Source organism: Aspergillus sydowii (assembly GCF_001890705.1).
Source record: "Aspergillus sydowii CBS 593.65 unplaced genomic scaffold ASPSYscaffold_7, whole genome shotgun sequence".
Lineage (NCBI taxonomy): Eukaryota > Fungi > Ascomycota > Eurotiomycetes > Eurotiales > Aspergillaceae > Aspergillus > Aspergillus sydowii.
The window spans coordinates 627347-644892 of record NW_024467865.1 but is presented as its reverse complement, the minus strand read 5'-3'; the positions used below and the strand labels follow the sequence as shown (position 1 = coordinate 644892).

Below are 17546 nucleotides of genomic sequence, written 5' to 3'. Positions count from 1 at the left end.
GCAGGCGGTGTTGGACCAAGCTGGCCTGCTGGGATCTCCGACTCCTCACCCGCCATCCCGCACCAGCTCTCCCCGTTCACATTCCAATATCAGTTATACAGTTTTGTTGAGCCTTTTGCTTCTTTTACTTCTGTACTATATACCCATTGCTTTCTCCAGTCCCGATCACTCATGGATTTGGAAGGCGGGGATTCTCCATGGGGCGGTAGGTGTCAGACAGACGTACAGTCGCATCATAGCTAACCCGGGGTGCAGATGTGCCCTCACAGTCGACTGGCAATCTCGGTGCGCCACGGTCGGACACCGAAGGAGCAGGTATATTGTCACTGAGCCTCATTCGCCTTCCTTCCTACCATGCTAACCAATCCGCGTTTGCGCAGCCCCGGAGCAACCAACACAGCAAGACACTGCGCGTTCATCGGTACGACGAGGCCCCCGGGGCAGAGGCAAAATCAGTGCGCAGGCAACGAAATTAGAAGCGGTTGACGATACATTTGATCCGCTGGGTCCGCTCGGTGACAAGCCCGTCGAAAGCAGCCCGACTAGCACCGAACAAGCCCCCATACCCCCCCAGAAGGAAGCTTTTGCTGGTCGCAATGTGCGTCCGACCTCGTCCGCGTCCCAAGCGTCCAGCGGTGCCGGTATGATGGACTCGGTAAACCTGGAAGAGGATGGCACGGGATTTAGAAACCCCCCGCCGGTGCAACCTCCAAGCGATGCTGAATCCGTGAAGAGACAACAACAGCCGAGCGTTAGTGTGGAGAAGGCTGCCCACCCGACTTTTGATATCTCCGTCGGCGATCCTCACAAAGTTGGTGATTTAACCAGTAGCCATATAGTGTACCAAGTCAGGACCAAGGTACGTCATCAATATCTACGGACAGAAGAGGCGTGAAGCTGACTTAGCCGCAGACGAGCTCGAAAGCGTATCGCCAGCCCGAATTTACTGTCAGCCGACGCTACCGTGATTTCCTATGGCTTTACAACTCCTTACACAGTAACAACCCCGGTGTGGTCGTGCCTCCGCCGCCCGAGAAGCAGGCGGTGGGCCGCTTTGATACCAACTTTGTGGAGTCAAGAAGAGCTGCGCTGGAACGTATGCTTAACAAGACTGCTGCGCACCCTATCCTCCAACACGATGGGGATCTTAAGATCTTCCTTGAGAGCGAAGCGTTCAACGTGGATGTTAAGAACAAAGAGAACAAGGAGCCTGATTTGGGCCAGAGCAAGGGCATGTTTAGTTCATTTGGTATTAGTGTTGGTGGAGGTGGAAAGTTTATTGAACATGACGATGTGAGTTCCTACAAAATCTCTGCCAAGTTCCACCAGCTAATTATGGTAAAGTGGTTCCACGATCGAAAGATCTATTTGGATGCGCTTGAGAACCAGCTAAAGGCATTGATGAAAGCCATCGACACGGTTGTGGCCCAGCGAAAGGGTCTGTCAGAGGCTGCGGGTGAATTCTCGGTCTCGATACAGTCATTAGCTGCCGTAGAGTTGTCTCCGCTTCTCTCCGGGCCTCTCTACGGGCTATCGGATCTTCAGCTACGTATTAAAGAACTCTACGACCGCCAAGCCCAGCAGGATGTGTTAACGCTAGGAATCACAATTGACGAATATCTTCGCTTGATTGGTAGCATCAAAACAGCATTTTCCCAGCGTCAGAAGGCCTACCATAGCTGGCATGCAGCCGAGTCGGAGTTGCAGAAACGCAAGAACAGCCAAGAGAAACTTCTTCGGCAAGGAAAGTCACAACAAGACCGGTTGAACCAAGCCAACGCGGATGTGGCGGATGCAGAAAGGAGAGTTCATCAGGCAAGGCTGCTATTTGAAGATATGGGCAGATTGATGCGAAATGAGCTGCAGAGATTTGAGAAGGAGAAGGTGGAGGACTTCAAGTCTGGCGTGGAAACGTTCCTGGAAAGTGCTGTAGAGGGTCAGAAGGAGGTTAGTGACCCTGAAACACCGAACTAAAAACGTGGATCCAACTAACATGATGCAGTTAATCGAGCTTTGGGAAACTTTTCTCCTGCAACTTGATGCAGGCGAGGACGACAATCCTTTCTACCCACCTGGTCCTGAACACAATGCCTCTGCAGAACCGGCTCCAGAGGGGCCTATTGAAAGTGCTTCATCGACAGCTGAAGAGGCATAAGGTCGTTTACTTTTTTGCTCTGTACAAAAGGCAAGCAGCGAATATCCCTTATCTCGTATTATCCGTTCTCGTCCGCCTGTATGGTATCATGATCTCGATGTTATGGCGAGTTCTGTGCGTAATCCAAACTTATTCTACATCGTCAGTACTCCACCAAGCCCGAATATATACTGTAAAACATTGCTGTAGGAAGCTTGATCTCAATGCAAAAATCTGGTAATGCTATGATATACTGTACAAAAGCCTAGAATACAACCCAGCCATATAAGATACTAAATGAATTCTTCCTTACCCTCCAACATCATCAACCCTCATGTTTATTTCTTCTTCGTCCCCTCAGCCTCCTCCTGCCCAAACGAACTAATCAAATCCAGCAAATTATCCTCCTCCTCCTGCGCCTCGGCGGCAGCAGCCTTCGCATCCGCTCCCCCTTTATCGGCATCGGCACCGGCCTCCTCAGCAGGGGTGTTCGCATCCCAACTTCTTCCGAACTTGGCTCGGAAAGCAGCCAATCGCCCAGCCTCATCGTCTTCAACACTCCTCAGCTTGCTGCTGCTGGGGTTCCACATGATCGAGTTGCGCGTGTCCCTTGTTGATCGGTAAACGGGCAGCGGGGAAGTCGTGCGGTGCATGAATGTACTTCCATCCGAGAGAGTGATAAGTTGAGTAAATGTGTAGGGTCGCTTAGGCCGACGGAGTAGCGACGCATGCCGGCATTGTGAGCAGATGAAAGTGGTAGATTGTTTTATGGTTGGTGAGGCCGCGGTGCGGCGGAGCGTGGTGTGGAGGGACATTGACGCGATGTATTAGTATTCGAGGTATCAATTCTAATTAAGCGACGTGGTAGCTCGGGTTGAGTGGACTGAATTGCCTGGTGTCGAGTAGTCCAGGTGCAATCGGGATGTTGCTTGTGGCCTCGTACGGAGTTTCTTGGTGTCGAGAAATTTGGTCGGAGTTTATATGATTACATAAGCGGTTTCCCGAACTTTTCTTTCCAGAGCGCATACAGCCAGCCAACCCTCCGGCTGCTTTATGGAGACCTTTATCGCTGAACCGCAGTTGCCGGGTTGCTCATGAGTATGGTTACCCGCTGATAAATACTTGTGATTTCTTCATGATGTATGCTGGCGTACCGGATTGTCTTTCATCCAGTAATTTGTTTGCCCTCGTGCCTATCTTCCGCCGGGATGAAGCTCCTTCACTCCCGAGCTCTGCTATCTGCCTCTCGGAGCGCGAGATTGTGTAGAGGTTGGTCTACAAAGCTATCCTGTCTATTGAAACGGTCTAACTAATATCGTATATAGGAACCCGATATACCGCTATACGGCCGGTCCAATCGTTATTACATAGTCCGCCGCAGGAATGGCACCTCTACCGAACCTTCACCACCAGTGCAACCCCATCACCAAGCACGAACACCCACCAAGATGACCAAACCCTCTCTCTATCAACCCAAGTCCGTCTTCTCATGCGCCGCGTCCCTTATCCTGTCGCAATCATTACATCCACCGACCCCGCCTCGTCCAGAACCCATCATACTGAGTCCGAGTCGGACCCAACGTCCCAATTCCGCGGCATGACGGTTTCCTCCTTCAACACCGTCACTCTCACTCCACACCCCGTGATCTCATTCAATGTGCGCCGGCCATCCGAAACTCTACATGCACTCCTCTCCTCTGGAAGATTCCTCGTGCACCTTCTAGCAACAAATTCTCACACCGCAGCATTAGCACGGAACTTTGCGCGCGGAAACCAGAACCTCGCCCTAGGGGAGGGCGAGTTCGGATTTGTGGGTGTTAAGCCCTCCACTACCTTCCATTCAAATGCGAGTGATAGCGTAAGTGGGGTAGGAAGTCAACCAGTACCCTCCTCTCCCCTACCTCTGCTTCAAAGAAGACACGAGAAGCAGGATATAAACCCTACGGCCGAATCCACATCCACGCCTAGCTGCTTCCCGTTTATATTCGAGTGCCAGCTTCTCCCACAGAGCGTTGTTAACGTGTACGACCATACGATTGTTGTTGGGACGGTCGTTCGGGCGATTACGAGCGAGGGCGCTAATGAGCTCGAGACCTCGTCTCAAGATCTGTGTTTGACCTATGCGAACACCAAGTTTTGGGACGTTGGGGATGAGGTGGTTTAATATTTAATGATAAATACAGATTCGCCTGGCTCTTAGTGCCCCGACGATTGTGGGTAGATGTACATACTACTCTGGCTACTGCGGCTACCGTGTACCATATATAGATATGATCTTGAACTATGTGATGATTCTACTAAGATAAGAGAAATAGAGCAAATATAAGCGTCAGAACCAAAATTTTCTTGTTTCGGCAAAAACTATAAGGCATGACTCTACTCAACGAGCGCAAGATCTATGAACCATAGGCAATTGTTGGGAACTATATAATCACCATATTCCGAACCGAGCGGATCACAATGCTGTTGTCCGAAGACCGAATACGGATAGGATCTCCAATATTTTCATCTCTTTGTACTTGGCTGGCACTGGCACTCAGTTTCCTTTTCCACGTGCAGAGTTGGGGCTGCCGCTGCCGCTACCACTTCCTCCGCTTGCACCGCTTCCGGTTCCACTTGCGCGACTGGCGGCCCGTTGGAAGGGACTGGTTATAGGTCGCAGTCCAGGAGCGTTGAGTGGGTTGCTGTCGGAGCCGGAGCCGCGTCGGTTCTCGTTACCGAGTTCGAAAGGGTCAAGTCCGAATGGCATACGGCGGCTTGTTGCGTTGTCTATGAACTCGGAGCCGTAGACGCTGCTCCGCGCGGATTTGTTGGAGAACGAGCGGTCACGGTAAACGAAGTCTGGGTCGAGAAAAGAAACCGTATTGCCGAATGGGGAACCAGAGAAGCCGTTGTACGATGGCGCCGCAATCGGACTTGTCGGATTAGAGGGCGCAGTACCAACCGGAGAGGATGCATGCTGAAGAGGACTGGACTTGAGGGTAGAAAAGTTCTGGCCAAGCAACGAGCGGTGGTTGGGGATATTGGTTGCCAAGGAGCCCAAAGGCATGCTTGATGCGTCTGTGAATGTGCTAGTACCTGGCAGCTCGCCCTCGGGAGTGAGCGGGGCTGGTTCCATGAGCATCTGTTGTTGTTGGATAGCTTGTTCGACGGCGGTACATTGTTGCCACAATTGACTAGTGCGGACTTGGTAATCCTGGACCGACTGGGAAATGCTGGCGAATTGTTCATTGAAACTCATCTCCAGCTTTGCCTGGTCTTGTTCTCGGGCGAATTGCTCCGCGGCGCGGCGCTCTCGCTCGTTCAGGCCCTGGGCATTGGCGGAAATAATTCGTTCGTACTGTTCATTCACTCTGGTTCGTCGACCCTGGAGACGTTCGCGCCTTTGAGCGGTAGATGTCAACTCAGACTCCAACGAAGACAAATCGCGGGTTTTAGCAGTTCTCGCCGCAGCAAGTTCTGCCTTGGCCGACTTGAGGATCTCCAGTTCTTGTTCGTATTTGGCTTTCTGTTCAGACCATTCTTCATATTCGTCGTCCGGAATATTACCGAAATTGTCGATTTGGTTGTCCAAAGCAGCAGTGGCTTCCTCGGTTTGTCGAATGGTCCTTTCCAGCTGGAGGGAGCGCTGCTTTTGCCTGTTCTCATCCGTACCGCTTTGAAGACGATTGTTGTAGTTGTCCAGTTCCTTTCTGATCTTGGAGATAGCAAGCTTGTGATCGTTTTTGGACTTCCTGAGTCGCGAGCGCTTTTCGTTCAGTTTCGCTTCGGCGTTAATGATGGAGTTCTTAAGCGTTGTGGTTGGAGAGGATGGTCGATAAGACGGCTGTGGTGGTGTCGGTACCGAGTTGGCTGGTTGATAGAAGTTAGACTCAATTAAGGGGAAATCGTAAGAACGCCGGAAATGAATCTCTTACCTTGTTCTGCGTCATTGGCCGGGGGGGTCTTGACACTCATGGCGCAGATTTCCTCATCGGTATCGCTTTTGACAAAAGAGCAGGTATAGGCACAATTGGGAGCAAGACCCGAGACCTCGCCCCGCCAATAAACCGTATTGGACACTTTCGACGAATCGTGCTCTTTGCTAATTGTCACCGTTGCCCAAGGAGCACCATTCACACAGACGTAGAACGGTTCAGTATCATCGCTTCCCAGATTCCCAGCTTCGCAAGCACCTGACCCGGATATGTCGTCTGCGGAGGCGAACTCCCCCGCTGCGAATTTAATCGTCGAACTGTCCACATTGGTAATCCAAACAAGTCCATCATCCAAAGAAACACCCTGAAGATCCTCCTCCGTCGTTGTGAGTCCCTTGGTAGCTTTCGACAAGGCTCTAGAATGTTCATATTCCCTCATGACCGTCACCTTTGTGCTTGCTAGTGCAGCCCAAAACGGTTGGCGGCTCCGGACTTGATTCGCTTGTCTTCTTCGCTTCTTCGCCGAAATTAATCGATCCCTGCCGTCCTTGTGCGAGATGACTTGACCATCAGGTCCCAGATATGATGAGACGCTAGCTGCAGACTCAAACGCCGAATCGATTTGCGTTTGAGAACCAGCAGACGCTTCCGTGTCCACACGCTTTCCTGAACGAGAGGGGGTCTGAGTTTTGTTTTTTGTCATCGATCGTCTCGCCATTGCGGTGCCTGCCTGGGCCAGAATATGTACAGCAAGCAAGCTCCGGATCCAGCTCGGAGATGATTGCGATTCGGTGCGCTTGAACTCGGCCGGCATGAGGTAAGAATAATGTGACAGTAAGTCAGGGCTGATTATTTTCGCCGAAACGAGGTGACCGATCACGAAATCCTGTATGCCTTTACTACGTATGAGGTGGAGAATCAAAACAATACCCACGCAGAGAGCATTGACACCCCCGTTTTTCCCTGCGCCTCCGCCGCCTAGGGTTATGGCGACTTGAACATGCGCTAAATCGAGAGCAAAGTTCTGAGCCCACGTCCACATAAAAAGACCCCAGACCAGTAGGCAAAAACCGTCCATCGCGATCATTGTTCCGAGCGAAGGGGTACCGGCCGGACCTTGGAAGATATCGAAGTTGGATGTGAAAGAACCAGCGGATGTGCCGCTCGGAGGCATAAAAGTCAAGGACGCAAACAAGAATTGAACCAGGGTAAGAACCATAGGCGGAAGTTGCAGCAGAAAGATCAGGATAGCGATAGTGTCGTACATAGGGCAAGATCTGAGAATAGTGGATGCCAGTTGGAAGGGGTTCACAGATGCATTTGAGGTCGTCCTCTTGGTCCCAGTAATCGACTTGTCCGTACGACGCGAGGCATGCCCGGCGAGTCCGCAATTCGGTGCCGCAGCACCGTTAGTTTGGCCATATGACATATCTGCATTTCCTTTCGCATAACCGCCCATGTATCCACGTCCGTTACTCTCCGCTTTCGAGCTCTCGATGGGACCGTTAACTTTGGCTGCCGGTGTCTGGTCTCCGGAACGATGCGACGGCCAGTCGACCTGGGAGGAAGGGCCGGTCTCCGATGTAGCGGCGCCGTTATAACTCGTGCTTAGATGCCCGCTCGATTTTTGTTTGCTTGGCTTCTTCCCAGAACCGCCGGGGCCATGATCTTGTCGATTGCTATGACTCTTCCTAGCCGTAGCCGATGAACGTGGCATGGACGAGGGAACCCAACACCCAGGTCCTAGTCGGCTTGGCAAATAGCAGCCAAGGACTTGGACCAGGTGAGAAGTGAAGTCGAAGACAGTTCTAATAAAGTTCGCGGGGATAGGCGGGAGAGGAATTGGAGGAAGACACGGGTCCAGGAACTGTGCAGTAAAATGAAGGAATGACAAGGGAGAAACGTGGGAAAACTAGCAGAGATGAGAATACAAAAAGCATAAGAAGGAAAGAATTCGAATAATAAGATAGAGAAGAGGGGGTGAAGGGTAGAGAAGGGGGATAAGACGTGGCGTGGGGGGTGTAGAGGGGAGAGGAAGGAGAGGGAGAGAGGAAAAATGGACGAGATTTGGTCGACCTTTGGTTGGGTCTGGATAGAGAGGCGGGAAAAAGACGAAACGAAAGATTGGAAACTGATCGTCAGAGTTAAGGCAACGAGTTGGTGGCCTGACGTTGCAGGAATCAACATGCTCAGCTGTTCGTCACGTTGCGTCAAGGAGAGCTTTGAGACGCCCGGGTAGCATCTAAATCCCGTAATATACAATGAAAAACAGTTACCATACGTTGTCCAAGATTCAAAGAGCGCAGCGTTCCGGTTGGCCCATCCCGCTACATTTATTTTTAGACGGAGTATCCGCTGGCAGAATTGGGATCTAGGCTATAATTTATAAGCTTAAATATCGCTTCTATATGTCTATTAGGTCGGAGAATTGATGGAAGAAGTGCGCTTTGAAGCATCTAATTGGGCTAGTAAGCCTAGTGTCGTTGGAATGGAGGCTGACACTTGGCTCTTGTGATGGTCAATCACTCCCGCCTCCCGCCGATGGCGTTCGCTTGGCTCGATACTCGTCATCATTCTTCAGGAAATGCCTTGAGCGGATGCAAAAGCCTATAAGAAGCGACTATGTCCTGCAATCCCCGTGAGTGGGAGCTTCGGGTCATGCCATATCTTGTTCCCGCACAGGGGGTTTCGGATCGACTCCCAAGAATTCCGCTTGTCCCACTTAGGAGGAAGTCGATGCATAGAGAGCTGCAGAGCATGCACGGTCTTTGCCTGGGGTATCAATCATCGCTACTAGATGAATATCTGCGCTTCAAAGGAATACCACGCAGCTACGGTATTTGATCCTTTGAGGAGGTGCTTGTGCTGTACTATCAAATCCGTACGCCCAGTATGTATTTATCTGAACTTGGGGAAAGAGAGAAGAACGTTTCCAACCAAACCCATCTGATCCTGTATGACCGTAAAATTGCAGTTAAAGAACTTTACTCTTGAGAAATGGTACTTGTCATGGGATCAATTGGCCGAATGCGCCTGGGAGTCTGGTAATTGTTATCAAGTTCCCCCCTCCTTCGTGCAAGCTGCAATGTCGCCATGCACCATGCATTTTAACTTACCACATAATCCATGATAGGGTCGTACCATAGGTTGATCTGCCGATCTTGTCTCGACCCGGTTGCCCTGGGGTTTGCGGTCTGCGGGGTATTTGGTCGTTATGTGTGCGAGAAGCCCTCGCTGCGCGGAAAAGTTTCCTCCCAGGATCATGAGCGCCTTAGTGTCAAACAGAACACTAGCTACACAGCTGAGTCTGGTCTGATATGAAATAGCCACTTGGCGATAACCGCACGGCAACGCTGTTGCGGAAAACCTATGCCCCAGCATCGTACTTCGCCAGATGAGTTATGGAAACATCACTCCACGTTTCCGCTGCCAAAACGGTTCTGCAGCAGATGGGCTGAATGTCAGGCTTTCCTTTCAAAAGGCTTGTTCACCGTTCACCTACAGCTCGTGTGCTGCAAATGATTGGATTTGCCCGTAACTATCTGAGTGGTAATAGATAAGGTTCCAAGTGCGCGTGCCACTTATTTTCCAAATAGGGTAGTTTGTGGTTTGCGATTTAGGCCCGTTGTAAAGAGTAGAGGAAGAACAGCCAAGAAGAGATATAGGGTTAGGTTGTGATAATTGATCTCTTGCACCTGAGGAGACCAAAGCAAACAGGTGCACGGAGTCGTCGTCAGGCCCAGAGTGGCAGAGACGATGATCAAAACACACTATCTTTGAGGAGCCTTGTACAGTGCATACGGAGTACTGATAACAAGCTCGAACAATCCAATTTTCTCCAAGAAACGATGCTTGTGAGACTTGGTTGGTCGTTGACTCGTTGGAGTGCCATGCAGTTTGTCAGGCATTGTATCCTTGCCAGTGAGGGCCCCCTCGTTGGTCAAGCTAGACTTGGCTGGAACCAAAAATCGGTGATCGACCTGTGATGCACCAACGGGGTATTCGTGTCGGCACTCAATGGACGGATTGGCAAATCGGCCCCGCAAGTTTTGTCAGATGATACGACACATTTCATGCTAGTCAAGTTGCGAAGCTGACTGTTGGGTTGCGAAAGGCGACCCCTCCTTGTTTATTGGATCCATCTGGTGCGTTTTGTTGCGGGAGCTGAGCAGGCACCGATGACTCGACGAAGATAACTATGACAAACCCTTCTTGGTTTAATTGCCCTTGGAGGCTTCCTAGCCTCGCTGATAGAGTTTAGCGTTTTGGCCGCAGGCTTGAGCATGGTGGAAACGCGCGTTTGACGAGCTTAGAACCAAGGATATCGACGAGCGGGAAATCCTCCAATTTCCATGGTGGATCTGCTTAGGTAACATGCATGTGGCGCTAACAAGGCTAAACGGTCGATCTCCATAATCCACTTCCTTGGCAGGTGGAAGACCCTGGCACGCACTGGCTTCTGGACCTCGGGGTCACGTTTCTATCCTGTGAGACCTGAGAGACATCCAGTACTCTCTGATTGAACGCCTATACAAACACCGTTTACCCGGACAATGTGCCGTGATCTCAAGCTAAATCTTCCCTCGCTCGACTCGTACCCAGTCACCTGATGAAATACGTACCGTGAAATCCACAACAGTTCTGGACTTTGCGCTCCAGGCTTCTTAACTCCTTTGAGTAATAGTATGACGCTAATGGGATCCAAAGTTTGCGCAAGACACAAATTCCGGCCAGCCAGCTTGCAATTCTCCAATGACGGCCCACTCCCAGCCTTTCTCCCTCGGCCGGAACACCGAACACGTTCAGCCTTGCGAAAAACAGACCTCATGCCGGATAAACCGATACCCTTGAAATGGAAACCCCGAAACGCACACTTGTGCTTCTCGTAACCCTGTACCTATGTCCTCGCTTACGTCTCCGTGTTATGTGGGCTGTATTTTTTCGGTCAAAGCAGCAGCGAGTGGGCAACACTGCAAACTACATCGAAGTCTGGGGGTCGGTCGACTAACTTGTGCGCCTCGTAAATCTCAGACCTAAATATGCACGAGTTATGAAAATTCCGAGGTACCCTGTTTGGGAAAAAAGTCACATATGGTTGTGATCTTGTATCGATTCTGACCTATTGTTGGACACACAAGTGTATCTCAAATGAACAATTGGCACGTGGTTTGTAATGAGACCGCCGAGACCTTGAGTGACAAACTACCATTTTAGGTACCTAGGAATGGTCTCATATCTTCTGAATAAAAGCCGGACGGCCCGCACGGGCCGTCCGGCCTGACAACCGGGTCGCCCTCATTTTCATATATATCCATGATGCTCTCTTTGCATTCTCCACGTGCCCCAAAAAAAGATTGAACTCTTTGCGCGAGGCAAACATCCTACGAGTTGACTTTCCGAGCCTCGTGGGGCACTAACTAAAGAATATGGTCGTAACATCTACCTAAACTGGAAGTATTCGATACTGTCCTATTCAGTGAAACAAGTTACTGTACATACATCGCCAATTACCAAAAGAATAAGATGACATGGTCCTACTTGTTTCTAGGACCCTACTTGGCTATGTATCCCTCACATGATGCTCACTCCTTGGACGCCAGGGACTTGATACGCAGCTGGAGCAACGTAATACTTACTGCAAGCAGAAGTATTATTTCCTATTTGGTAACCGTTTGGATCTTTCATTTATGGAGTACTTTGATCGTGCTGCCTGGGCGCACCGATCTCGACCTGGTGACTTCCTATCCGGAAATAAAAATTACTTGGTCGTGCCTTGCTTAAAATTGAAACAGTTAGTCCAGCTCCCAAGGAAAGTATAATAGAAAATGGAACTACGTGGTTTCATTCTGGGGGTTGTTCCTTCCCAATCAGGTCTGTACTGCATCACACTTCCCCGATGAATCCAACTTAAGGTGTACTTTGCATGTGGAAGGTGCGTTGGACCAGGCTCCGGACCAGACCCCGGGTCGCTCCTGCCTACCCTATAGGCGCCCGAGCAATCGCGCTTTCCTAATTCTGCTTCCTATACACATTTTAAATGGAAAGCATGATGGATCCCTACCTGGCTATGATCGCTCCATCCAGGATTAGGTGTACATATGGTGGCGGAACTGGTTGGAGGCTACTGGACCACAGGAAGTTACGGTACTGGGTTGAACTTACAATTCTGTCTTGACGACTGGCACGAACGTCAAACCATTGTGTGAGATGTATTCCAACCTCAGCCAACGGCAGCGATCAATGCTTGTTTCGAAGCATAGCTGGCCCTAAGCGTATAAATCGCAGGATTTACTTGGAAATACTACGAGCTTGCAGACCGGTAACTGCATTGACAAACCGGGCCAATTCGTCTCAAAAAGGAGCCAAAAAGCCACGGTCAAGACAAGACATAGCCTCCTCGAACCACAGTTCGGTTTAAATACATAACAAGAACAAACAAGGCCACCCAAGCTAACATCTGAATGGCTAATGCCTCAATTAGCATCATGGCGTCACCTATTCCAATGGAACATTTAGTTGATCTTGATGAGTTCGACCTCGCTAGATAGCTTGTTAGGAAGAACATCGAAGAGAGAAATCTGATAAAATGGAAACTTACAACTTGAGAGTCGCGTTGGCAGGAATAACGGGAGGGAAGCCGCTAAAAAATAAACAGTCAGCGAAAAAAGCAAAAAAAAAGGGAAACCCCCGAGACCAGGGAAACTCCCGATTGGAAGGATGCAAGACGGCTGCATAGGAGGTCTATCTCACCTTGCGCCGTAGGCGTAGTCACTGTACACGCACCACTCATTAGCAACCATCCACATTGAGGTTTCAATCAGCCAGGAAGCAGAGTTAGGATGTACATACGGGGTGCAGATCAGGTTAGCCTTCTCGCCAACACTGAGCTGGGGAACACCCTCATCCCAGCCCTTGATAACACGGCCGACACCAATTTTCGTCACAAAGGGGCTGCCACGACTGCGAGAGCTGTCGAATTGGGAGCCGTCGGCAAGGGTTCCAACGTAGTGCATGGTAACGGTGTCACCCGCCTTGGGGTAGTTCTGGCCGTCACCGGCAGAGAGTCTCTGGACTTCAACACCCATGGTGAATTTTTAAGAAAAAAATGCTTTAGAAGGAGTATAGGGAATTGATAATTTGAGAGAGTTGGAGAGCTTGGAGGGGTAAAAACTGAATCGCAAAGCTATGGTGGGGGTGGGGTAAATAACGCCATTTGCACGTGACCTCTAAGGTCCACCAATGGGAGGGTTGTATTAGAGCGGGTGTAGGTTACATAAGCTGTTTATGGATGTTTACCTATGCGGTCATCGGCGGTCGACTTTAAAAAAAGGTCTGTGTGTAGAAATTCTGGGAAGGGAGATATAAAAGTAACTGGCGTATATGCAAATGTAAAATTTTGCCTGTATAGTTGCTCTGACAGCATGTATCTCAAGGCGGATACTGTAGCACTACTCTACTTAAGAGGTAGTAGTTATATCCAGTTTGTGGCGCAAAACAATAAATAGGTTATTCTATGGGTTTACATCCGTGTGAGTTTATATGTTATATGGCAAAAATAACCTCTGAATACCTCAGTCAGAGCAAAATATCACTGCTTCGCAGAGCCTGTATCCTCAACAGCATCTGCTCTATCCCAACTGTCCACCTCCAGTTTCCGAACTCGCGCTTCAATATCAAGGATCCGCTGCCGCCACTGTTTCTTACCCTCCTCCTGAAGCTTCCATGTATCCTTAAACTGCTCCATTAGGAAGGACGGGATGGCAGCTTTCTTCCCTAATTTATAGTCATACGTGACGAGGTCTTCATGAACCCGAGCAGCAGGCCGCTGGCGCGCTTCAGACACAATCATGACTTGCAGATGGAATGCAAATTGGGATGCTTGTGGGGATTCGGGATCGTGAGCGAGTTTATGGTAGACTGTGACTTTATCTGGATATTGCATTGGCTATAGAGCAAAGTAAAGAAAAGAAGCCGACTGTCAGCAAGCAGAATGCATTAATGTCGATCTAGGCGGGTACATGGAAGTACGTACGAATTTATAGTCGATCTTGATGCTGCGCAGGATAATTCCCAGCCCCCGATTGCTGACAAGATTCATCCATTCTGTCTTATGAGCCGGGTCGATGTGTATCGCGAAGTTGCGGGTGAAGTACACGCGCGCGGTTTCGGCGTAGCGGACGTATGTGACATTGTTGACATGTCCTAAAGATGGAATCCGTTAGAGTTGCGACTCAAACCATAATGTCCACTAAGCCTTTGAGAGAGAATATATACCCTTTTTCATATATCAGTCACGGCATCACATGTAGGAAACGGGCGGGAGTCTCGGCAGCCTTACCATGCTGTCCTGTTGTCACAGACACAGATCAATGCATTAGCTCGTGAATATATACGCGCAATCAGATGCAAACCGTCGCACAGCATACCATTTCACCCCAAGCAACGTTCTGCCGGAAAAGTCCTCTTCGTGTAGCATCCGTCAAGTATCCCTCACTACCCGCAATCAACTCCCGCCAATCCCTCGCAATCTGTTGCACGATCTCTCCAGCCTCCTGGACCTGGTGCGGTTTCAAGCCAAACATCATGCATTTTCCAACACGTCGTTTTGTCATGGTAAGCCATCGCGGATCAATGTCATGTGGCTTCGGAGTTGTCGGCTTTGAGCTTGGGGATTCCACCCGGGCGTTGTTCGGCTGGAAAGAAGATGAGAAGGGGCGAATAAGGGGGACTGTAGGCTGTAGGCGTGCGAGGGCCATGCGCTGGCCCCGGAGAGCCTGGCTACGTATCATCGTTGGTTATCCGTGTGCCAAAATGGGGCGTTGAATGAATTGCGGTTTATCTACTGGGCTGGAGCTCTCGAGTCTGGGGATCGCGAGTTGGAGACGGGCGGCGGCTTTACCGTACCCCACCCGCATTCGGGTGCAGTCCAGCCTCGTGGGATTCGGTAAAACTGCTTGTCTACTTGATGGATATGACCAGTGTGGTTGCTTGCCAAAAGGAAATCTCGAGGATCGTCGAGAAATTTGACCTCGAATAGTGAATCACCCCCTGCAGCAATTTGAAACAGTTGCCGATACCAGTCGGCCATCGCCCATCGGACTTCGCTTGGCCTGTACGACGTCACCTCCACTTCAACAAAGCAAACATCTCGTCGCACCAATTTCAACTTCCTTCTCTCATCGTGTACAACCAGTTCCACATCTCTTCCTGGCCTGAGCTTACATGGAGGAATCATGACGAACCCTGAGCTTCGCCGTCAAGTGATTAAAATATACAAAGGTTTGTCGTCGTCTTTCAACACTGGCTATCCTTCCATGGCCTCCTGCTGATCCTCTGAACCGCAGAGCTCCTGTATATGGGCCGCGAGTATCCATTAGGGTACGAATACTTTCGGACAAGATTACATCGTGCATTTTCAGGTCAAGCAAAACTCCAGAATGATGATGAAATTAGGAAGGGGATAGCTAGGGCTGAATTCGTCAAGAAAGGTGTGTTGTTTTGAGCAACGGCTGCAACACTCGTGAGACTGACTTCAATTGTTTAGAAATTGAGGCTTTGTGAGTCGAAACCAATCGCCTTTCTTCATAAAATTTTACGGTTTACAAGATATGCCTTGTGAAATCCAATCTTGTCATTCATATCATATCGTCATGCAAACCCGAGACAAGTCATACAGGCCCGGGAAATGAAGCTAACAAATAACCACTAGGTACTATGTCAAACGATACCGTGCATTGAAGCAGCGCTATGAGGAAAACAGATAATGCCAATCAAGGACGGTAGCGGAAACATATCATGGGAATATACATCCGAATGAGCAATAATAATATCAACCAAACCGAGTCGGGGGTATCACCAATATGACGTGAGCAATGGTTGCTGCGCTTTTTGCTGTTCTTCCCTGCCATCCTTACCAAAAACACCAAATACTCCTATAGAGTCCAAATCATGTCTGTCTGTCTGTGTGTATGCTGTATTGTTGGGAGGTTTATTTCTTTTGGCCCCACCATGCACTTACTTCCAAGCATTCTCCGTTGGCGAGGCCTCCTTTTTGGAACAAATCGCTTATCATAGCGGTCCACCACCTGTCCCACTCGTCTCTGCTTTTGCCGCTCGCTTCCATGAGCATGGGCTCCATGCCTTCGATCATCTGAATGACGGTCAATAGAGCCGTGCGTCGTATGGACAATTGCTCCGGTGTTAATTGTTTGCGAGGGCCGCTGCCATCTTTCCCGCCATCTCGCTCCCAGCGCGGTTCGCCCAGGGGAATTGCGATTCGGCGGCTCTCGACATTTCCTAATACGTCGACCTCGGAGTTGAACGCGAGGCCGATTGTTGCACACGGTAATGGGGTGAGTTTGCGACTGTCCAAGGCCTTCTCTACCCAAGAGTTGTAGTTTTGCAGAAACTTGTTCTGCGCATTCGTGAAGGGGGTCGCAGACGAGAATGTGTAAGTCGCAGTGGCATCCGCCGTGTCCTGTTCCTTCGAAGCTAACTTGCGCGCGGGCGCAGGATTGGGAAGTAAAGAGCGGAATACGGAGTCGGAGTCCCACAGCTCCAGGATTCCGCCAGATCTGAGTACCCTCAGCGGCTCGCTCAATCCCTGTGCTTGCTGAGCCGGGCTGAGAGGGCACATGGCGGCATCTTTTATAAAAACGAAATCGAAATAATCATCGGGGAATGGCAAACGGGGTTTGCGAAGGTCGTGTCGTTTGAACTGCCAGTTCACACCCTTCTTGCGGAGGTCTGGCGCGATGGCCACAATGTCAATACCATAAAAGGCGACGTCGCGATGCCCGCGACGAGCGAAATAGTCATGACACATGCTCGACCATAGACCGGAGCCGCAAGCTATCTCCAAGACTCGCTTGGGCGCTCGGTCGGGGATATATGGGTTGCAAAACGGGCCGCCGAAAATGCGCATCAGCATGAGCGAGCGCAGCGTTTGGCGATGGACCTCGGGGAGGTCGCATGGCAGCGGGTAGTGGTTTTCGGGGTCTCGGAGGTAGGTACGGTCGCCCTGACGGATCAGAGGGTAGTTGGTATAGTCATTGAGGGAGGTGAGGGAGGAGGTGGAAGTTGTTGCCCATGGCACGCCAGTTGAACTAATCGCAGAGTGAGTGGAATGGAGGTCAGAACCAGACGCTGCGGAGGGCAGGTTGGTGGTGAAAGAAGGTCCGGATCCAAGCGCTACCGACATCATATCCATGTCGCGACAGGACTAGGCGTTCTCATCAATCAAGAGTCACAGTAGATGCGCGAGGGATGGTGCTTCATCCTCGCATGGGGAAAAAAAAGTTTTGTCAATTCAGCAAGTGGCATGAGCCGTTGGCGGAATGTTCATTGTCGTGCAGACAAGAAGCAGGTTGTACAATAAATCCGAGATAGGACTTGTAGGGAAGAAGAATGAGAAAAGAAATGCGGCGGGGCGACGAAACAAGTCAGTGCACCGATCAAGAACGCATGGAATAATTGGAAAAGGAGGAATCAAGATG

General features: G+C 50.2%; 8 protein-coding genes across 8 annotated transcripts; 3 read left to right on the top strand and 5 right to left on the bottom strand.

Moving 5' to 3' along the window:
• Positions 1-171: 171 nt before the first annotated feature.
• ASPSYDRAFT_90827 (sorting nexin 1) lies at positions 172-2155 on the top strand (the record flags this gene model as incomplete). The annotated part of the gene is made up of 6 exons (XM_040852390.1): positions 172-205; positions 256-315; positions 381-859; positions 913-1293; positions 1345-1947; positions 2003-2155. The coding sequence occupies 6 exons, from the start codon at positions 172-174 to the stop codon at positions 2153-2155; spliced, it is 1710 nt and encodes a 569-aa protein (XP_040701350.1).
• Positions 2156-2472: 317 nt separating this feature from the next.
• ASPSYDRAFT_32688 (mitochondrial 54S ribosomal protein bL31m) lies at positions 2473-2949 on the bottom strand (the record flags this gene model as incomplete). The annotated part of the gene is made up of 1 exon (XM_040845003.1): positions 2473-2949. One exon carries the CDS (start codon positions 2947-2949, stop codon positions 2473-2475), a length of 477 nt encoding a protein of 158 aa, XP_040701349.1.
• A 393-nt stretch (positions 2950-3342) lies between these two features.
• Positions 3343-4298, top strand: ASPSYDRAFT_90825 (flavin reductase family protein; the record flags this gene model as incomplete). Its single annotated transcript, XM_040852389.1, has 2 exons — positions 3343-3403; positions 3460-4298. 2 exons carry the CDS (start codon positions 3343-3345, stop codon positions 4296-4298), a joined length of 900 nt encoding a protein of 299 aa, XP_040701348.1.
• A 372-nt stretch (positions 4299-4670) lies between these two features.
• Positions 4671-7768, bottom strand: ASPSYDRAFT_154420 (putative ubiquitination network signaling protein; the record flags this gene model as incomplete). The annotated part of the gene is made up of 2 exons (XM_040842371.1): positions 4671-5986; positions 6052-7768. 2 exons carry the CDS (start codon positions 7766-7768, stop codon positions 4671-4673), a joined length of 3033 nt encoding a protein of 1010 aa, XP_040701347.1.
• A 4674-nt stretch (positions 7769-12442) lies between these two features.
• On the bottom strand, positions 12443-13092 carry ASPSYDRAFT_46700 (FKBP-type peptidyl-prolyl cis-trans isomerase). The gene is made up of 4 exons (XM_040847290.1): positions 12901-13092; positions 12802-12822; positions 12650-12691; positions 12443-12591 (listed from the first exon to the last, which is right to left on the bottom strand). The coding sequence occupies exons 1-4, from the start codon at positions 13062-13064 to the stop codon at positions 12564-12566; spliced, it is 255 nt and encodes an 84-aa protein (XP_040701346.1). The 5' UTR covers positions 13065-13092; the 3' UTR covers positions 12443-12563.
• Positions 13093-13639: 547 nt separating this feature from the next.
• Positions 13640-14840, bottom strand: ASPSYDRAFT_133560 (thioesterase family protein; the record flags this gene model as incomplete). The annotated part of the gene is made up of 4 exons (XM_040840640.1): positions 13640-13996; positions 14084-14253; positions 14366-14393; positions 14478-14840. 4 exons carry the CDS (start codon positions 14838-14840, stop codon positions 13640-13642), a joined length of 918 nt encoding a protein of 305 aa, XP_040701345.1.
• Positions 14841-15406: 566 nt separating this feature from the next.
• Positions 15407-15815, top strand: ASPSYDRAFT_154451 (uncharacterized protein; the record flags this gene model as incomplete). Its single annotated transcript, XM_040842372.1, has 2 exons — positions 15407-15546; positions 15761-15815. The coding sequence occupies 2 exons, from the start codon at positions 15407-15409 to the stop codon at positions 15813-15815; spliced, it is 195 nt and encodes a 64-aa protein (XP_040701344.1).
• A 224-nt stretch (positions 15816-16039) lies between these two features.
• On the bottom strand, positions 16040-17260 carry ASPSYDRAFT_32683 (class I SAM-dependent methyltransferase; the record flags this gene model as incomplete). Its single annotated transcript, XM_040845002.1, has 1 exon — positions 16040-17260. One exon carries the CDS (start codon positions 17258-17260, stop codon positions 16040-16042), a length of 1221 nt encoding a protein of 406 aa, XP_040701343.1.
• Between the last annotated feature and the right edge of the window lie 286 nt (positions 17261-17546).

Excerpts from the sequence above, each read along its gene's own strand:
- ASPSYDRAFT_46700 (XM_040847290.1), bottom strand. The coding sequence starts at position 13,064 with ATGCACTACGTTGGAACCCTTGCCGACGGCTCCCAATTCGACAGCTCT. Across the intron at positions 12,823-12,900 it reads GCTAACCTGATCTGCACCCC|TGACTACGCCTACGGCGCAA; the intron begins GTATGTACATCC and ends GTGCGTGTACAG. Across the intron at positions 12,592-12,649 it reads GCCAACGCGACTCTCAAGTT|CGAGGTCGAACTCATCAAGA; the intron begins GTAAGTTTCCAT and ends CAAGCTATCTAG.